This window comes from Cynocephalus volans, chromosome 12, assembly GCF_027409185.1.
Source record: "Cynocephalus volans isolate mCynVol1 chromosome 12, mCynVol1.pri, whole genome shotgun sequence".
Classification (NCBI taxonomy): Eukaryota; Metazoa; Chordata; class Mammalia; order Dermoptera; family Cynocephalidae; genus Cynocephalus; species Cynocephalus volans.
Genome location: NC_084471.1, coordinates 68,643,962 through 68,664,706, shown reverse-complemented (window position 1 = coordinate 68,664,706; position 20,745 = coordinate 68,643,962). Strand labels below are relative to the sequence as shown.

The following is a 20,745-nucleotide window of genomic DNA, read 5'->3' as shown; positions in this document are numbered from 1 at the left end:
GCCGTGGGTTCGGATCCCATATAGGAATGGCCGGTGCACTCACTGGCTGAGTGCCCGTCACAAAACAGACCAAAAAAAAAAAGAAAGACAGTATGGTAAAGCATATTCAGTTTTATTTGTTTTTTTCTGTATCTGGCTCAATAGTCTCTTAGAATGTTTTTCCCTTGTTGACCTCAAGTCCTGTTGCAGATCTAAGAAACATCTTGGGAAGGCCACTGGACTCAGGAAAATGTTCAGTTGGAGGCAATGACCTGAAGAAAAAGACAGTTATGTCCATAGTCAGTAATTTCTGCCCACCTCCTTTCTTATTTCCTCAGGGCTCTCAGTTAAGTATGGTCCTGTACTGGTTTATGGGGAGTTGAGAGGGTGTGGGCCTGAGGGAAGGGCAGGGAGTAGGTCTTAGCTGTGTCAGGATACCTCAGTGTTATAGGCACATACCCAGGACATAGTGGCAAGGACAGACCTTGAAATGGCTGTGAGCCGAGATTTATGCCACAAGTCTTCACAATGTGTTTGAAGGCTGGGGGTACAGTGAGATGTGTTGTGTGGCTCTATCACTAACTAGATCAGTGTAGGCAGAGTTTCAACTAACTCTCAAGCATTGTTTAACGTGGTAAAACCTCTGAAAAGTTAGAGCAAATTCTCATAATGACCTTAAAAAGAACTTGTAAGAGAGGATGTTGGTGTCTCCTTCCCTTGCCCAGGAGCAAGCATGCCTTTATTTTTTTAAATTTAATTAATTAATTTTTTTTTTTAAAAAGATGACCGGTAAGGGTATCTCAACCCTTGGCTTGGTGTTGTCAGCACCACGCTCACCCAGTGAGCCAACCAGCCATCCCTATATAGGATCCGAACCATGGCCTTGGTGTTAATCAGCACTGCACTCTCCCAAGTGAGCCATGGGCCGGCCCCGCAAGCATGCCTTTAAACAAACAAACAAACAAACAAAAAAACCCCAGGCCTTTCTGAAGTGATTTTTCATATGGCTTTGAGTTAGGACAGCACTGATGTGTGCCTGGATCAGAACTGATGTTGCCACCATCTTACACTAAGCAGTAAACAGTACAGTGAAGTCTGCTAACTGGGTATGTGAAGGGGCACTCAGGATGGCAGCATTATTGAAAGAAAGTGCACTACAGAGGGAAATGGAAAGGAGTAAACATATGAAATATAGTAAGGAAGATGATGGCTTCCCCAACCCAATTTTTGCTCAGCAGCCCAGCCAGTGCTTGGATCTGCATGTGACCCTATTTCAACCCATCATTTGAGAGGACTCACATTATTTATCCAAGAGATGTAAGCAGAGACCCGGGTGAAAACCGTGGGCTTCCTGTAGACATTACAGCCCAGGCTGGACACAAAGCTGGTCACTCCGTGTACATAAAACTGGCCATTCACCAAGCAATGGAGGGGACCCCCAGAATCACCCTGCAGGGAGGAGAAGCAGAGTCCTAAAACTCCAGATCTTTTGATCTTTGAGCCTTTGTTTTAGCTTATACTCCTCCCACCCCAATCTCTGTTTGTGAAATCCTATACAGTTTTAAAGCTCCAATTCAAATCTCTTCTTTCTTTATATCTTCACAATCAAAATGAACCTAATCTCTTCTTCCTTTCTAAACAACCATAATACTTCCTCTCTTTTGCAGCATTTATGTCATGTTCTGCCTTGTTTTTTGGTTTCATCATTTGTTTCTACCTCCCACACATATCTATGAGCTTCTTGAGACAGGAAATATGTCTTACTGATATCTTTCCTCTCCACAGTGCTAGCATAGAATTTTGAACATCTTAAATTTAACAGCTTTTATTGACTTAAATTGAACCTGGGGTAAAGGAAGTAGGGCATTTAGAACAAGCAATTAGATTCATTGTAGGTAGTCAACACTTGTTTAACTAAACTGAGTGAAGAGGAGAGCAAGTGATGCAGTGGGTAGTGGTTACATTTGCAGACTTAGAGGAACCTGGGTTTATAGAATATAACTTTGATGTACTGGCCAGATGCAAAAAAAAAAAAAAAAAAAAAGAATGTGACCTTGAAAGCTTTCTTGCTCAGCTCCCAGAATGCCAGGTCTCTAATGTCAGGCAAAATATTGGAATATATTTCTCTGGAAGATCTGACCAGTCCAAGAGAAGATACCTGAAGATACTGACATTAGAGGTCCTCCAACAAAATGGTCTAGCCAGATCACCTGACAGAGAAGTCCGCTATAGATGAATCCCACCTAAGACTCAGAGGTACCAATCTGCTTTTTACCACCCTACTCTGAAATAAGAGCATGGATCACCAAACATCTAAAGAAAGCCTCTAATATAAAAAGAAAGATCAAAACAAAGAGACAAAGAAATAAATTTTTAAAATGAAGGCAACCAAGACTATGCAGGCAAAAGAAAACAAGCAATAAAACTACGATTAATATTGCATCCATAATACAAGAACAGTATGCCATTAAACAGAACATTAAGAGAACATAAAGAGCCTTTGGAAATTATAAATCTGATAGTAAAAATGAAAGATTGGAAGAGTTGGAACATAAAGTAGAATAAACAAAATATAAAGAAAATAAGAGGACCAGTTTAGGAGGTAAACGTGTGAATAACAGAAATTCTAGAAAGAGAAAACTGAAAATGGAGGGGAGGAAATCATCTACAAACAAGCATTTTCAGAACCAAAGGTCGGGAGTTTCCAGAATGAAAAAACCTACTTAGTGTCCCTCACAATGAACACAAATAGACCCATAACAAGACACAGACTGCTGGGGTCAAGAGAAGATGAAACAGGTCACTTACAAATTAGTGGAGAGTGTTGAGCTGAATTAGTGATAAGTTGACTATGTATTAAGCAAATAAAAAACAATTATTCAGCCCAGGAAAACAACAACAACAAAAATTATGCAGCAATGGAAAAGTAATCCTAGAATACTACTTGATTTAGTTGTGAAGAGCATTTTACATAATCATAATAAACACTGAATGTTGATCTAACAAAAATTATTTTGGGAGGCTGAGGTGGGGATAGGAAATTTCATTCTTGGGGGGCAGATACGTGTGTATAAAAGGGGGAGAGATCCACATCGGCTTCAATGGCTGAACTTATAAATTAAGTAGCAATGTAAATACATGTATTTTAAAGGTAGGGAGGTAGACTCCAAAAGAATCCGCTGGAAAGAGTTGAAAGTGGCCTTGACTGGGTGAGAGAACTAAGAGTGAAGGGTGCGCAATGACTATTTCCCATTATTGAGCCTCATAGTCTTATTTGCCAATTTAAGCAATTTAATAGGTAGAGCTTCAATAAAAATTAAAACTTAAAAGAGAACTAAGGAAAGAGACCAAAAAGTTCACATTGGAGGTAATTCTTTTAAAGAGGAACTAACTATACCCCACCCCCACTACTGCTTAGGAAAACATGTTTTCTTGAGATTATCATACTCAAAACAACCTGAATCTCTTCAACTCACATTCTACCAGGGATTTGAGAATATATTAGGGGCCCGAGGAATGGAAGATAATTGAACTGTATATAATACCATTGTCTTGTGCTAATTGATCTGAAAAGAGACCAAGGCTCTGGAGGGATAGAGAGTGTGACTGAGGATTTTAGGGCAGAAGGAGAGCTGGAAAAGAACTCAGTGGGAACGGGCTGATTGAAGCTGGAGGGACTCAGTGAATCCACTGTGAGGAGAAAGGTTGGGGACCCAGAATTCTGAAGACATGATAGTTGGGAAACTCTAGTAGGAAGGAACCCGGAGATCTGGCCTCAGAGAACTGTCAATTTGGAATAGTAGCCAGAAGAAGAATACTGTAGTTTTTCAAAATTCGAGGCCTTGAGAGAGAGCAAAGGGACATAACTCAGAAAGACTAAACATTAGAAGGTTATAGGTGGAGCTGGCTGATGAGGACCTGGAAGAGGTTGCATTATGCATTAGTGTCTCTCTTTTTTTCTTTCTTTTTTTTTTTTGGTGGCTGGCTAGCACGAGGATCAGAATTTTCTTTCTTACTCCCCGCCCCCACCGCCTCCTTTTTTTTCTCTCTTATTCCCATGTAGAGTTTCCGGGAAACAGGACTTTTTTCTTTTTCTTTTGGCAGCTGACAGGTACAGACAGGGATCTGAATGTAGGACATTTTTTTTTAACACCAGAAAAGTCTGGGCAAACTGGGATGAGTTGATCACCTTATTTCCATAGTTCTTTGCACTCACCAAAACCCCATTTAATCCTTTCATTCTACAACTTCAGCCAGTGTACCTGCCTCCTGATGACTTCTCTTCCTCCTCCACCTAGCTTGGACTTTGCAATTGATCTGCAATCCTGTCCTTTTGCCCCACTGAGGCAGGAAAACCCGGCCCTGAATTAATCCATTCTCTACAACTGGGTCTTTGAGTAAAATGGAGTGAATCATACACCACATGGTCATTGCTGGTCTCCAACCTCAGTCTATCAGCAACATCTTGGAGGACAATTCTTCTCCCATTCACCTTAATTATTCCAGACCCATACAACCTTTGTCCTTTCATTTCCAGCAGTCAAGCTGACTCCTTCTAGTTCATGAGTAACTAGAAGCAATAATGCGTAACACCTGTCAACTTCCAGCTCCCTGGCCTGCAAACCCTTTCTCATTCACAGGTTTGCCTCTCCCTGTTCAAGGCCAGCTCCACCTGTGCTCTTGGTTCTACGTCTTCCTTCTCCTGTGGGATCCTGTGCCATCCATTATTCCCTCTCTTTGAGTCCACAGGATCTTTTCATCTCGGCCTATTTACGTACTCAATTTTCATCCCTCTTAAAAGAATACCCCCTCCATGACTTGCTGTCTTTAAAACTACCAGATTTTTTCTGTCTTCCCTTTCAAACAAGATTTTTGGAAGAGTAATCTACATTCACTGCTACATTTCTTTCTTTTTTTTTTTGGAGGCTGGCAAGTATGGGCATCCAAACCCTTGATCTTGGTGTTATAACACTGTGCTCTAACCAACTGAGCAAACCAGCCAGCCTCTCTGCTACACTTCTTACTGCCTGTTTATTCCTAACCCTTCAGTTGAGCTTCTGCCCTTCCCACTCCATCAAAACTGCTCTTGTCATGGTTACCAGTGACCCACCAATTGCCAAAAAGGCCACTCTCAGTTCTTTTCCACTGTGGCTCCTGGCTGCATTGTAACTATGTGATGATCTGTCAGTATTTCCTGATTTTTTTTTTTTTTTAAGATGACCAGTAAGGGGATTTAACCCTTGACTTGGTGTTGTCAGCACCACGCTCTCCCAGGTGAGCAAACTGGGCATCCCTATATAGGGATCCGAACCCGTGGCCTTGGTGTTATCAGCACCACACTCTCCAGAGTGAGCCATGGGCCGGCCCTTCCTGAGATTTTGTAAAATCCTTATTATCAAGTTTTTCTCTTACCTCTAGTCCTTCTTTCTTAGATCCTAGTGAGTTCTTTGTCCTCCACCCATCGCTGAAGCACGTAAGTATTTATGTTCTGACAGTTCTTCCCCAACTCACTGCTCTTTTCTCATTCTACAACTTTTCCCTAACATCTCATTTACTTTAAGGGTATCTCTAGCCCACCTCTCTCCCTCAGGCTCCACTTTCCTATATCTAATTTCTTACTGGTTATCAATATCTGAATATTCCATTGGGACCCCAGACTCAACTTGTCCAGAACTGAACACATCACCTTCCCTCTCAAATCCTATAAATCTTCTCATTTGAGGTAGCAACTCCCTTCCCCAAATTAGAATCCTGACAGTCATTCCAGATCCTCTTCCTTCTTTTCTCCTCTCCATTTCTACCACTGCTGCCCTAATTCAGGCCCTCAAATTTCTAGCCTAGATCATTGCAATAGCCCCGTAACCAGCCTCCCTGCCTCTCTTGCCCTCTTTAAAAACATGGCCTACACTGTCATAAGAGAACACTTCTAAAAAGCACATCTGAGCATGCTGTTCCCCTGTCAAAATGTCTTCAGTGGTTTCCTAGTGCCTAAGAGATGAAGTTCAGGTCCCTAAGCATGGCATTTGAAGCTGTAAGTCATGTGGCACCTGCTTCCCTCTCTAGCCTCATCTCTTGACATTTCTTAGTATGATAATAGTTTATGTTCTAGCCTAGGGGCCAGCCACCTTTTTCTGTAAAAGGCCAAATAGTAAATATTGTATGCTTTGCAGGCCACACAGTCTCGGTTGCAACTACTGTGTTGCAGTGAAAAAGCAGCCATAAACGATGCATAAATGAACAACTATGGCTGTGTCACAACAAAATTTTATTTATTTATTTATTTTTATTTTTATTTTTTATTTTTTAAAAGATGACCGGTAAGGGGATCTTAACCCTTGACTTGGTGTTGTCAGCACCACGCTCACCCAGTGAGCTAACCGGTCATCCCTATATGGGATCCGAACCTGTGGCCTTGGCGTTATCAGAACCACACTCACCCGAGTGAGCCACAGGCTGGCCCTAAAATGTTATTTATGGACACCAAAATTTTATGTATTTTTCATGTCATGACATATTCACTAAAAAAATTTTTTCCCTAACCATTAAAAAATGCAGATTAGCTGTTTAACTCATTTGGTTAGAGCGTGGTGCTGGTAACAAGAAGGTCATGGGTTCAGATCCCTGTACCAGCCAGCCACAAAAAAACCCAAAACAAAACCATTCATAAATGTAATAACCATTCCTAGCTCATGCACCATACAAAAACAGACTGCTCTAGCCACAGGGAACATGCTGTAATCCTCTATGTGTTCTAGGCTGTTTCTTGGCCCCGTGCCTTTATTCATGCTGTTCCCTTCCTCTGAACATCTTTTCCCATTTTTTCCTGGCTTACTCCTATTTAACTTTTTCAGGACTCACTTATGGATTCCACTTTCTTGGAGAAGGCAAGTTTTTTGTGACCTCAGCATGTGGAGGGAAGTATCTATCCTTGGGCTCTCATATCACCCTACGCATATCTTTATTATAACACTTAACCACATTGTATTACAATGTTCTGTTGGGTGTGTGCCCCTCTGGTTTCTCCACTTGACACTGTTTGATTCATTTTTATATCACTAGCACTTAGCACAGTGCCTGGAATATAGTAGACACACAATGAACATTTCTTGAACTGCATTAAGAAACTGTAAGATGGTTTATTGTTGATTGATCTTGTGTAAATAGAAGATTCTCTCTATTATATATAAACTGATATAAAATTATTTTGTACACTTTCCCCTACCATACCTACCTGTACATACTGCCATAAATACTACTGGGGTAAAGGGGTGGTGGTGTAGAAACTTCTAGAAAAGTTGGGATTGATGGGGAGGTTATGTCACACACAATTACAACTACCCCTCCAGGCCCAACCCCATCGCTGCCATAAAAAAATCTAGGTTATGAACAACTTCTGAAAATACACACATATGCCAACACACAAATGTTGCGCCACGTACAAGCTTTTGAGGTGGGGAGCATTGAGCAAGATGAATTTTAAGTTTCCTTTCAACTTTGACATTCTGTGAGTATAGCATTACTACCACAGAATCATTCTCTCTCAAATGCCAGAGTAGAAAGTTGAGTCTATACATGGGAATGAGAGATGGTGTGGAAAAGGGGGTGGGAAAGGGGGGGACTTTGGGAGGCAGAGTGACAGGATCTGGGGTGGGACTCTGACACTTCCTGTATGTATTTACCTGGCATCCAGAGTGAACTCCATCTCCTCCAGCACACACCATGGTGCTCTTTACAGTGGAGCCCCAGTAGGAAGAGCCGGAGCAGGTGGCATAGTCCACGGAGGGCAGGTAAGCCTGCTGCAGGGTCTGGGATAGCCACCCATTGGCTGAACAGGAGACACAGCATTGGAGGTCAGCCTCAGATGCTGTCGAGGAAAAAAACGTTCCTTGCCCTGCTAAACCTTCCCAAGCTCTGATGGAAGCTGAACCCAGAGCAAACCCCTTCTCTCTGTTTGTTGCATGTCATGGATCCTCCTCTCTACTCTGACTCTATGGCAGCTACAGGTCCCTCCCCTCAGGGAGTCATCGTTGCTCACTGTTCCTAGGCTCCAAACCGCCAGTCCTACTCCTGCTTTTTTTCCACTTATTTAAGTAACTAGAATGGTTGTATCTGTTGAAAACTTATCTGTCTGTTCTGCTTCCTCTTTACACTGTAAGCCTCATGAAACAGAACTGGGATTGTGCATGCTTGTTTTCCATTTCTTAAGAGCTTGGTGCAGCTTTCCTTTATCTAGCTCTTTTGACTTTTCAAAGCCTTTGCATGTGTATTATTTCTTTGGATCATTACAACAATACTTTCATGTTATGGATCAAGAAATTGAACCACAATGACATTAAATGAACAGAGCAGAGCTGGATTAGAAGCATGTGTCTCTCCCAACTCCAAGTTTTCCCAGTAGACTGGCCACTCTCTGCCAGAAGCCCAAATACTGTCTGATGGCTGACAGACTTCCGTGTCACGTTTAGTTTCTGCCCTTTTTAACTATCTCTCTTCATAGCCTTCCACTTTTCCATGTTATCTGAATAATGTTCCCTACCAGAAATACTTCCGTGATGACCAAGAGAGCTGAGGCCTCCTCTGCTCCTGACTTATTTTGATCTGCAGCTGCTCCTGGGTCATTCATCCAACTCACAGCCCAGTGCCTGCCTATGGAAGTAGCATGATGATGTGATGAGCACCAGAGTGAGAGCCAGGATGCCTGGTTTTGGACCCAGCTTTTACTAACTAGTCATATGATCATGGTTCTTAATTTCTTTGGGCCTCAGTTTCCTCGTGTATAAAGTGAGGGGATGGTACAAAATACTCTCTGAGGTAAGACTTTCTTTAGTTCTAAGAGTCCATGAATCTCTGACTTGACTATTCCACAGCCCATTCTTAGCTTGATTTAATACATTGGTTAGTTTATGGTTCTTTTGGTTCCTGGTCTCTGGCTATAATGTGCCCCAGAAGCTCAGCTACCTAATCAAGATCACTGTGGGGGGTGCCAATGTAGGTGACTTACTCTTGGTCAGGCCCCAGCCTGTGATGTAGCAGGCACTGTTTTTAGGCAGGATGGTTTTCTCCTGGGGCAGAACACCCAGCTGGATGTAGTCATTGAGGGTAATGTTCTGGGCCAGGTACAACAGGGCGATGTCATAGCTGCAGAAGGAAAGGAAATGACTTACTCATGGGATCAGTCCTTACCTCAGGTCAGCCCTAAGCCTTTGTGTCCCCATGGAATTGGAAACCAATAACTTAGAAGGAGGCTTAACTTGCTAAGCCTCAAACTCGAGCAATTACACACTTGGGTTGCAGGACATTATATGTTTAGCAGCATCATCTGCTGGTGGGATTTTGGAATTGCAGCCTAACTGATCTCTGCAACCTAGGGAAATGGAGAATGGGGAATCAGAAAGGAGCAGAGTGGTGTGATCTTGGTGGCAGAGTTCTCAAAGAAGAAAAATGTAAAAGGCTGCATGGCTCTGAAAGACCTGCAGAAATAGCCTAGTTACCTGAACCAATCCCATTCTCCACACTACAGAACTGACCACCATTTTAATGACTTCTCTTTCAAAAGTTTCCAACTTGCAGTTTTCACATGTAAGATTCAGTTTAATAAATTTACTTTAGCAATGAAGTCTATTCCATAAAGTGAATAACAAGTAAGAATTTTTAAAAAACAATAAAAACAGAAAAACTAAATTCTGCAGAGAAGGGGCTTCAGGTAAATCTAATCATGCAAACAGCCTAGATCAAACAAATCCCAAAGATCTTCAAAAATTCTCAAGCCCTCCAAAATCTAAATTCTCAAAGTCGTTCTGGATGAATGAGCCAGCTCATTGTTTCCTCCAGGACATGGTACCCTCTGTCAGGCTCAACTGGGCTCCTCAGCAAAAGGCCACGCCACAAGCCCCGGACTAGGTTTCAGGTAATGTAATCCCTCTAGACCTCTGGGAGAACGTGTGAAGGAAGCCGGGACCCAATTGCTGGCCAGTTGGCCCTCCACCTCCCAGCCCAGGTTAGCTGGCCTTGTCCTACCCAGCAGCCACGTTATTGCTATTCCAGGATGGATGTATCACAATGTCCTGCACACCCACGTACTGCTCGGTGCCATCGTTTTGGGTCAGGTTGTGGTCTCCAACCACCACACGAAAGGTCATTTCACTGGAATGAGAGAAAGAAGCCCTGAGTGATGGGAGCTCAAACCTTCTCTTTTCCCTCTTAGAGAAAAATTGGAAAGCCGTCTTATATATTGTCCTTTAGACGGTAACCCATCTTACCTGGACTAGGCTTCAACTTCATTATTGAAGTTTATTAAGCTAAACATCACAGGCTGGATATCTTGTAACCTGGGAGAAGTGTGGTGAGTATAAATGAAATAATGGCTCTCAGCCACAGAGGGATTACGAGTGAAGTATAAACTTCTAAACTAGTAGTTCTTTTTTTTTTAAAAAAGGTGACCAGTAAATGGATCTTATTCCTTGACTTGGTGTTGTCAGCACCACACTCTCCCAAGTGAGCTAACTGGCCATCCCTATCTAGGGATCTGAACCCATAGCCTTGGTGTTACCAACACCACACTCTCCCAAGTGAGCCACGGGCCGGCCCCTAAAACTAGCAGTGGCTCTCTTGGGAGAGTGTGGTGCAGGGGCTGGCCAGTTAGCTCAGTTGGTTAGAGCACAGCCTTGTAACACCAAGGTCATGGGTTTGGATCCCCATACTGGCTAGCTGCAAAAAAAAAAAAGAAAGACACGCTCATGACCTATACCGTGAAGTTAAAAAACAGTCACTTTAGGGGCCAACCCTGTGGCTCACTCGGGAGAGTGCGGCGCTGGGAGCACAGCAGCGCTCCTGCCGCGGGTTCGGATCCTATATAGGGATGGCCGGTTCGCTCACTGGCTGAGCGCGGTCACAAAAAAGGACAAAAAAAAAAAAGATACCAGCTCTGTTGCTCACTCGGGAGAGTGCGGCGCTGGGAGAGTGTGGTGTTGATGGCACCAAGGTCATGGGTTCAGATCCCTATATATAGGGATGGCCGATTGGCTCACTTGAGAGAGCGGGTTGGCTCCCTTGAGAGAGCGTGGTCCTGACAGCACCAAGTCAAGTGTTGGGATCCCTTTACCGGTCATCTTTTTTAAAAAAACAAACAAAAAAGCACTAGTAGTTCTTAAAGTGTGGTCTCTGGACCAGCAGCAAACTTCTTAGGAAGGCAAATTAACAGGCCTCACCCTGGACCTACCAGATCAGAAACTGCTGGCTGGAACTCAGCACTCTGTGCCTTCCAGGTGATTCTGATGCATGCTTAAATTTCTTCTTTTTTTTTTTCTTTTTTGATACATACTTAAATTTGAGAAGCATTGCTCCAGACAAATATGAAAAAATAGTTACCAGTCAGATGTTGATGAGGCACTTAAGTATTTATTCAATCCTCACAAGAACTCTATAAAGTAGGTATTATTACCTTGTTTCATAGATAGGAGAATGGGAGCCTGGAGAAGCTAAGTTAGTTGCCAAGGTTACATAGCTAGAATTTGGTGGAATGAGATTTGAACCTGAGCCTGCCTGACTCAAAAATTTGTACTTTTCTTTTTTTTTTTTTTGTTCTCTCTTTTTTTTTTCTTTTAAAAGATGACCGGTAAGGGGATCTTAACCCTTGACTTGGTGTTGTCAGCACCACGCTCACCCAGTGAGTGAACCGGTCATCCCTATACGGGATCTGAACCCATGGTTTTGGTGTTATCAGCACCGCACTCTCCCGAGTGAGCCACGGGCCGGCCCCCCAAAATTTGCACTTTTCACTATACTACCTCCCACAGCCCATCAAACATGAAAGGGCTGGGCAATGGCCCACTGCCCACCCCCTTAAAGTCCTGCCCTGAGGAACCAAAGTTATATATTCCTCCAGAAGGGCTAGCCTCTTCTCCTCCCAGGGACTCAGAAAAGCTCATCCTTGTTTTTCTCACCTGTCCACACAGTGAGCAGCTGTCATCACCCAGTCCTGTCTGATGAGGGTCCCTCCACAGGTATGATGCCAGAAACCTCTGTACAGGTACTGGAGGGAAATCTACATGGGAGGGAGGAAAGGAGGGATAGGTTGGTGTTTCTCAAAAGACTTTGCCCCCAACTACATGCCACCTCCTTAAATTCATGCTGTCCCTGAAAACGGTCTCCAATTTTCTGGGCTAGGGATAGCAAATAGATTTTATTTGACTTGCCAATTGCTATCAATTGGTTGGTAGCTGCCACCTGGAGGGTGGTATTGAAAAGGGGTGTGTAGATGCCTTGGGAGTCAGGAGGAAAGAGTGCTCCATCATTTGGTGATATTTGCAGTGTACATGGATGGAGGTGTAAAGGCACGCATGCATGTGCGCACGCGCGCACACACGCTGTGTTTGGCATTCTTTCTCTAGGTTATTGTAATGGGCCTAGAACTCAGGTCCTTCCACCTCCATTCCCTATTGGAAAGGAAATGTACTCAAGTAATTGCTCTATCTCCTAAGCTCCACAGGCTTAGGTCTCCAGAGCTCTCCCTTCAATGTTTTAATGTTTTTAAGATATACCCTGTCCCCCTCCCACACCCCCCCCACTTCAGGGAATATTTAAAAATACCAATGGAATGTTCATTTTTATCAGTTAATGTCCCTTCCCCAGCACTAATATTACATACTAACTGTACTCCTGAAAATTGGGGCTAAAACTTGTGTAAATTGAGACTAACCCTAATTGCAGCGATTCCCTCACAGTGTTGCTATTCACCAGTAAACTTGCCAGTTTTACACATTAGATTTGCTTAAATTAGGGCCCAGCTGTCCTGTTCCAAAAGTGGAATCTCTTTAAATAGCCAAATAAGCAATACGCTGTACTCGGGTGAGTGTATGTGTGTGCACAAGCATGGGTGAGACACATCGTGTGCAGTGGTGTGTGCATGTGTGTTTCAAGGTGTGTGGAGTCTGAGGTGCAGGTCTGGTACACAGTCTGGTGAGCACGGCACAAGTGGTGTCTCTGGGAGTATAAATGTAGTTTGTATTTCGGTGTGTGCTTGGGAAAGTGAGTGTGGTTGGTGACGTTTAAATCCCCTCTTCCAAGCCTTTTACGTTTAGGAAACCACCTAAGCCTGCTTTGTTTCACCCATTTTATAAGTCTAGCTCTAGACAGTAGGAGAGCTGTCTGTTGATAAGGACATACACAAACACACAATACTTTATGATAATCCACAGTAACTCTTATTTGTGTGGAAGTCTGGGGCTGTGAAGGAATACCCACCTGAGAGGGCCAGGAGTTCCTCTGGGCCTCAGTCCCTCCAACTACCCGGGCGTTGGTTTCCAGAAAGTCCTGGGTGCTGTGCCCTTTGTGGGGCAGAAGAAAAGTGAGTGATGACTAAGCATGGGGTCAGTCCGGGGTGAGGGTGACGGGTGGCAATTGTACTTTGAGGAATGTTAGCCTAGTCTGCAAATTCACAGCTCCTCCCTGACAAATGAGGGGCCCAGCTGTGAATTCTCTGAGTCCCTTTTGAAAACAGGGGAGTCTGAGTGCCTTCTGTTCCCCCAGGTGTCCCCAAAACTCTGGCATACAGGAATGACCTATCTCAAATCACCAGGCTAGAGCCCTAGAACCTCCTTGTGGTTCAAGGTCGCCCCTTGGCCTGAGGATTACCCCTAGCCCCCAATGCTTTGGCAGGATTCTCCAGGGGGCAGGGACAGCAGTGCCCATCCCAGACAGGCAATTACCAAGGATGTCCTCCTGTCGAAAGGGGTGGTGGGGAAGCCAGGACCCCGGAAGGGGTTTCTCTCTGCTTTGTGGCTCAGGGACCTGCCACCCAGGGTGGCCTGCATGGCTGGTGGAGTTGCTCTTTTCTCTCTTGGGCTCCAGGAGAGTAAAGTTTTTTGCTAGACTCACAGAGTTTCCCACCCTGCTGTGGGATAGGGGGCTGTCCTGGGCTTAGGGAACACTTTCCGACCCTTCTGCTGAAATCCTCCTCCCTGTAGAACTCAGGCTAAATGATCTACTTACCATAAAGGACCAGGACGGCAAACACCAGGAAGTGCAGCATGTTGCCAGAGAGTAGACCACTGCCCCCTTGCCATGAACCAAGCCCTCTTTGTATTCCTCTTATCAGCAGCTTTACTGACTTCTTCCTGCCAGCTGGCAGGGATGCGGTTGGAAGGCAGCAAAAATCACAGGTGACATGGAAATACAAATGAAAAGATTTCTTTTCAAGTAAACTAATTTACCTGTTATTCAAAGACAGAACAAGGTCAGGGCCGAATTACTCATCTGCTCTTAGTTGAAAAACATCCAACAAACACTTCTCTTAGACATAAAATGGAGAACTGGGACTGGCTTTTCCTCCAGGATGCTCCCCTCACTGTCTGTCGCTGCTTCACTGTCCTCACTTTCACTATACATGCAGAGACTTGTCCTGTGCACTAGCAGATGGAGGCAGAGGGGTGATGGGGAGGGGGAGAGTGGTTATGAAGAGGAAGGAAGACACAGCAGCATCTCCCTACTCAGAGAGGGAGGTGGGGCATGCTCCTAGGAGCAGACATAGTGCAAATGCAGGGAGACAAAAGCAAAGTAGACACAGTGGGGAGAATTCTGGTGGAGGAAGGTACTGAGAAACAGGTTTGGGGAGACTCTCAGATGGAGAGCCAAAAGGAGAGCTCCTAGAGCAGGAGAATGGGGGCAAGCTAGAAAAGGGAACTCTCAGGAAAGGTAGGCGGCCTGAAGACTGTGAGGGTGGAGGCAGAGGGTGTGCGAGGTGAGAAGCAGGTGGGTCTGCCAGGAGATGAAAGGCTCTGCCCATCAAAGTCAGTAGATGAGGAAGGATGGAGGTACGGTGTGCCTTGAGGTGGGCAGAAGACCTTGAATTGGGCACAAAATGATCAGAGCCATTGCAGGCACCAGAGCAGAGGACTTGGCATGGAACAGTGATGGTAGCAAATCATGGGATTTTGATTTAGGCAGGGAGAAGCTGGGAAGCCTACAGGGAAGCAGGAAAATCACCTGGCCCACTGGGGCTTTTATTGCTTAGACACTCCAGAATCCAAGCTACATGGCTGCAGTAGTGGGAGAGGCCTGGAAAAGGCTGTTCGAATGAGTCTGCACAGACTGTCACCTATTCAGGGTCCTTAAGCTGTTCAAGGGAGTTGCACTTGGATGCTCAGTGTCTTAGTCAGTTTTCTGCTGCTGTAACAGAAGACCACAGGTTGGGTAATTTATACAGAAGTTTATTTGGCTCACAATTCTGGAGGTTGGGAAGTCCAAGCGTATGGTGCTGGAGAGGGTCATCCCATAGTGGAATGCAGAAGGGCAACTAAGTGTGCCAGACAGAGAGAAAAAGGGGGCCAAACTCCCACGATAACTAACCCACTGTCTCAATAATGGCATTAATCCATCTATGAGGGCAGAGCCCTCATGACCTAATCACCTCCTAAAGGCTCCATCTCTCAATACTGTTTCAATGGCAGCTAAATTTCAACATGAGTTTTGGAAGAGACATTCAAACCAAAATACTCAGGTAACCTGGAGGGCTCCCTCTCCAGTCCAAATTCCAGCATTCTGACACAAAGTAGACCTCAGGGAGGAGAGCTGAGCTGGGCTAGGGAACCCAGGGCATCTTTTATCATTCTCCTCCCACCTCCCTGCCCCCTCTGGAGAATAAGGAGACAGCTGTAGCCCCAGGATGAAGAGTACAAGAGGTTACCCCTTGACATCACATACTTCAAAGTGGTGAAACTCTAAGGGAAGAGCCAATTTCACATCCATCTCTGTACTCCTGGCCTGGCCCAGAGAATCTCAATCTGTATTTGCTTAAAAACCAAATTCTACTGCTGCAATCAGTGCCTAATCTCCTATTCTGGTCAGACTCTTTTTTATTCTCACTCTTAGGGTTAGGTATAGACAGTGGCCTTGGCTTAAATTTTGAGGCACTGCATTTCTTCTGACTAAGCGATTCCAATTCTCGGAGTGCATCCTTTTGAAATAAACATAGGCACAAAAATAAATGTTAAGGTTTTGGGTTATAGTATAGTTTGTCACAGAACTGGGTAGTTTAATTAGTCACAAAGATTGTCACAAAATTGGGAAAAACCTAAGTATAGGGGAAAGTTAAATAAATTGGGTTTAACCTTACTATGGGATACTATGCAGCTTTAGAAAAATGAGTTAGACTTGAATGAATAAACTTGAAAAGATATCCTTGCTATATTAAGTGAAGCAAGCAAGTTGCAAACAATATGGTACTGTGTGTGTATATACTTGCATATTTGTAGAAAAATTCATGGAAAGGTCAACATGCCAATTTGTAAACAGTTATTACCTCTAGAGAATGAATCAATAGGCATAGGGTACCATAAGGAGAAATTTCACCTTTTTAAACCTTTTTTTCTTGTATATTATTTGACTTTTCTCCACAGTATCACTTTTGTAATTAAAAATAATTAAAGAATAAATTCCGGGACATTTAGCTATTTTTGGCAAATGGCCCCAATATTCTTCAAGTATATTCTTCCCAGAGGGGACCAGCCCTTCAATGCTAAGGTGAGAGGCTCCTGGAGCCAGTGTACAGGGCTGGCAGCAAGGTTTTAGGAGATGGGGGTGGGCTTTGGGTTAGCTCTGAGAATGGTTGGAGGGGTGGATTTTAAGGAAGGGTGCAGGTGTTCAGTTAGGGAACAGCCAGCCTTGGCTAAGGGGAAGGCCATGAAGCTAGTTTCTTGAGCCTTCCTGCCACCCCTGCCAGTGCCCTTTCCCACTTTTTGACCACCTCCCTTCCCTTGTCCTCCCCTCAACCCCAAACCTGGGCCCACTCTCTAGGCACAGCCTGTGGTCTTTTCTCCCTCCTGCTGCATCTCTCACTCCCTATGAGTTACTCTTAGTTGACTGCTCCCGGAGATATTATGCTATTTGGGGCAGGCATGAAGACCCTTCCTGGCACCACAACAGGGCACCTAGGTTGGGCATATATCATGATATGATGGCTGGGGAGATGTTGGATGATACTGGGATAAAAGGCAAATAATCAATGCCTGATAAATCTTTCCATATTGGGCCAGCCCGTGGCTCACTCGGGAGAGTGCGGTGCTGATAACACCAAGGCCCCGGGTTCGGATCCCATATACGGTATGGCCGGTTCGCTCACTGGCTGAGCGTGGTGCTGACAACACCAAGTCAAGGGTTAAGATCCCCTTACCGGTCATCTTTAAAATAAATAAATAAATAAATAAATAAATAAATAAATAAATCTTTCCATATTTAATGTAACAAAGAGTAAGGCTAGGGTTAGGGTTAGGAACTATGACTCTCTGTGGCTTACTTGACCAATTTAAAAAATATATATATTTATTATTATTATATTTTTACATTCTAAGATGTTGCGGAGCAGTTGGGTGGAGGGGGAGAGGGAAAGGGGGAGGGGGATAGGGTAGGAGGACGAGTAAGGGGGAAGGGGCGTGGTTGAGGCCTATGGCACCCCCCTCATTCTGACAGAGGAGCCCAGGGGGCTTCTGGCGGTGGCTTGGTCATGGCTGGGCTGGATGTAGACATCAGGGGGATGTGGCTGAGGCCCTCAGCTCCCCCATCTGAGCTCAGGCCAGGGGGTCTTCCGGTGGGGCTTGGTCATCACTAGGCTGGATGTAGATGTCGGGGGGGGGTGTGTGGCTGAGGCCTTTGGCCCTTTCCCCACCCCAGCTTGGGAGCCCATTGGGCTTCCAGTCCATCTAGGTTTTTTTTTTTTTTTTTTTTTTAAGATGACTAGTAAGGGGATCTTAACCCTTGGCTTGGTGTTGTGAGCACCACACTCAGCCAGTGAGCAAACCAGCCATCCCTATATAGTATCCAAACCCATGGCCTTGGTCTTATCAGCACCACACTCTCCCGAGTGAGCCACAGGCCGGCCCTCTATCTAGGTTTTATAGGTTCTCTTTGGTGGTGTTAACCTTTATTGGTTTTTTTTGTTTGTTTTGTTTTTAAAATGACCGGTAAGGGGATCTTAACCCTTGACTTGGTGTTGTCAGCACCATGCTCTCCCAAGTGAGCGAACCGGCCATCCCTATATAGGGATCTGAACCCGTGGCCTTGGTGTTATCAGCACCGCACTCTCCCAAGTGAGCCACGGGCCGGCCCTAACCTTTATTGGTTAATATTAAAATTTTGTCTCTGATTTGTGGGTTTTTTTTTTCCTCTTTCAGTTCTATGTTGGATTATTTGCTATTCCTACCACTTAAACTGCACTGGAACTAATTTGTTGTCCTTTGCTTATATCTAAAACGGGGGAACTTCCTGTGGGAACGAGCACTTAAGCCCTGTGGTTGAACTAAATTGCTGCTTTGCTGCTGATTCTCTGGGGAAGGCTTTTTGTGCAGCTCAGGTTTTAACTGTTGACCTTGTGAGCACTTCTGGGTCTTGTGAGGTCCAGTACACCTGGGTTGTGTGGAAACTCTGGTCTGGGCCTGAAGTTCTTCAGCAAACTACACCCTCTGCAGTTCTATATTCCTGACCAGTCTCTACTGAGTGGTCCTGTGCTGATTAGAGGGCAGATCAGCTGTCCATGCTGTGCCCCAGTGTTCTCTTGGTGGGCCCGTCTCCCCCACTGCCTTCACTCTAAACACTTCCCGTAGGATGGGCCATGCACCTGACCCTTGCGTGACTCTGCCTCTGAGTGGCTCCTTTTTTCAGCTGTGGCTCCTTGCTCCTATGTGTGTCCACGGGAACACTGTTAGTGGTCTAGCTAGCCTGGGGTCCACCAAGGCCCTCTTCTCCCCTATAGTCTCCAAGCAACTTCACATAAAGGGCATTGTTGTGGCTTTTGCCAACTCTTGCTCTGTGTGCTCACCAGTGGCAGCTTTGAAGCATTTGGGGCTTGAAATGGTCAGAGTGGTCCTTTCTCTCAGCACAGTTTCTCCTGCCTTTATGAATTCTGTAGGTCTCTCCTCCTTTTCCCCAGGTCTCTAGCGGCCCCAGCTTGGCAGTTATTAACAGTTGTAAATTGGTTGATTGTGGGAGACAGTGACACTGGGTATTGTCTATTCCGCCATCTTGACCCTATCTACTCTACCTATTAGCATGGCATTCAAAGCCTTTCTTAGTTGGGCCCCAACCCAGTCTTCCACAGGACTGACTTACCCAGCAGGCACAGTGCCTAAGGCACACAATACAAAAATGTTTAAGCTTTTTTAAAAATCAGAAGAAATACACTACATAGAATCAGACTGGATTATATTTGTCTTTATACCAATGCAGTCATAAAATATATTTTTTAATATACACATATTTTTTATGGAGAAAGGATCCTATGAAGGCAAAAGTGCCCAGGGTCCATGAAAGTCACAGTATAGCCCTGATTTTCTAGCTTCTACCCCCATTGTTCCCTCTCCCCAGTGTCTTTTTTATGTTTGTCCCTCTGTGGCTCTGCTCGTGCCAGATTGCTGCTTCTGTGACGGTTGCTTCTATGAGGTCTTAGGTCAATGTCACTGTCTTTGTGAGGCCTTCCCTGATTCCCCTTTTGTTCCTTCTAACTCACCTAGCACATCTTTGAACATCTCCAGGCTGTCATCATTTGTTTAGATTTAGAATGTGAGTTCTATGGGGAAAGGGCCTCACCTTACATCTCATGTCTGCACATGCTTGACACACAATTCATAGGCTAGATTTGGGTCCGGAGGATGTTTGGGAAGACAGACAGTGGCCATAACAGAACTCTTTATGTATATGTGGTTCTTCACAGCCTCAACAATGGATTCAGCCAAAGAATAACGTAGGGGAAGAGGAACCCAACACAAGCTTCCTTTACCAATGCCAGATAACATTTATTTCCACTGGGACCCTATGTCCAATTCTCTTCTCTTTCCAGGAAAGAACGTTTCCCTTTCCCACTTCAGATTCCACCCTGGCCACTCTCTCCTTTCTCTTTGGCTGGGCTACCCCCAGAATGTCTCCTCTATAAGGTCCTGAAGGCTCTCGGGACCTAGGCAGCCTACTGCAGTGCTGAGTTGCTTGTGAACAGATCGCAGCTGTGGTCCTATGGCACCCTCATGTGGTCACAGCCTGGTATTGAACATCAGAAGAAGCCTGCCTGGACAGAATTTTAGGCCCGGCCTCTCTACTTCAGGCAAAGCAGCCATGTGTGGTGGGGTCCACCTTGCTTGGAGAGGAGCTGGTACGCACATCAGGTCTGCTCCACACAGGGACTTCATGCAGGTATAGCAAATGGGATCAGCCCTTCAGTTGTGCACATCGTCCCTGCTTCCTCACACTTCCCAGGACTCGTTAGCCTTATCTAGGTCGTAGCCTCAGGGCTGCCAACACCTTGCTGGGTATCTGGCCTTGGTTTCATGATGTGATAGGGTTGGACTAAAACAACTGTTTTCCAATTGTGACCTTTAGAAGTTCAGGGGCTGGAGGTCACTGCCCTCCCATCCCTCCATTTCACCCATGCTATTTTGCTTTTTATTTACCTTATATATAGGGCTTAAAAAAGGGTTCTGGGACTTAAACTTGAAAATCACTGGTTCCATGAGCTTTCTTTCAACACTAACATCTCATGATTCCCAAACGGTGTCGACCCCCATGTGGCTACTTGGCTTCATTGTTCCAGGTTTTATGGAGTCCAACAAGCTAGAAATGATCAGAATGGAGGAAGGAAGAAATGGGAAGGCTGGTGACTAGTTGTCTAGTGTTCTTGTGGTGTGGTGGAAGGAGCTCTGGTTCAGCACTGGAGATGGTGATTTGGTCTCAGCTCTAGCCATCCACTAACTGTGGGACTATAGACAAGTTCCTTTACTTTTCTCTGCC

General features: G+C 44.9%; 1 protein-coding gene across 1 annotated transcript; it reads right to left on the bottom strand.

Moving 5' to 3' along the window:
- Window positions 1–149: 149 nt before the first annotated feature.
- CELA1 (chymotrypsin like elastase 1) lies at window positions 150–14,008 on the bottom strand. The gene is made up of 8 exons (XM_063076036.1): window positions 13,969–14,008; window positions 13,222–13,304; window positions 11,922–12,022; window positions 9,997–10,122; window positions 8,981–9,117; window positions 7,659–7,804; window positions 1,279–1,428; window positions 150–251 (listed from the first exon to the last, which is right to left on the bottom strand). The coding sequence occupies exons 1-8, from the start codon at window positions 14,006–14,008 to the stop codon at window positions 234–236; spliced, it is 801 nt and encodes a 266-aa protein (XP_062932106.1). The 3' UTR covers window positions 150–233.
- Window positions 14,009–20,745: the final 6,737 nt, after the last annotated feature.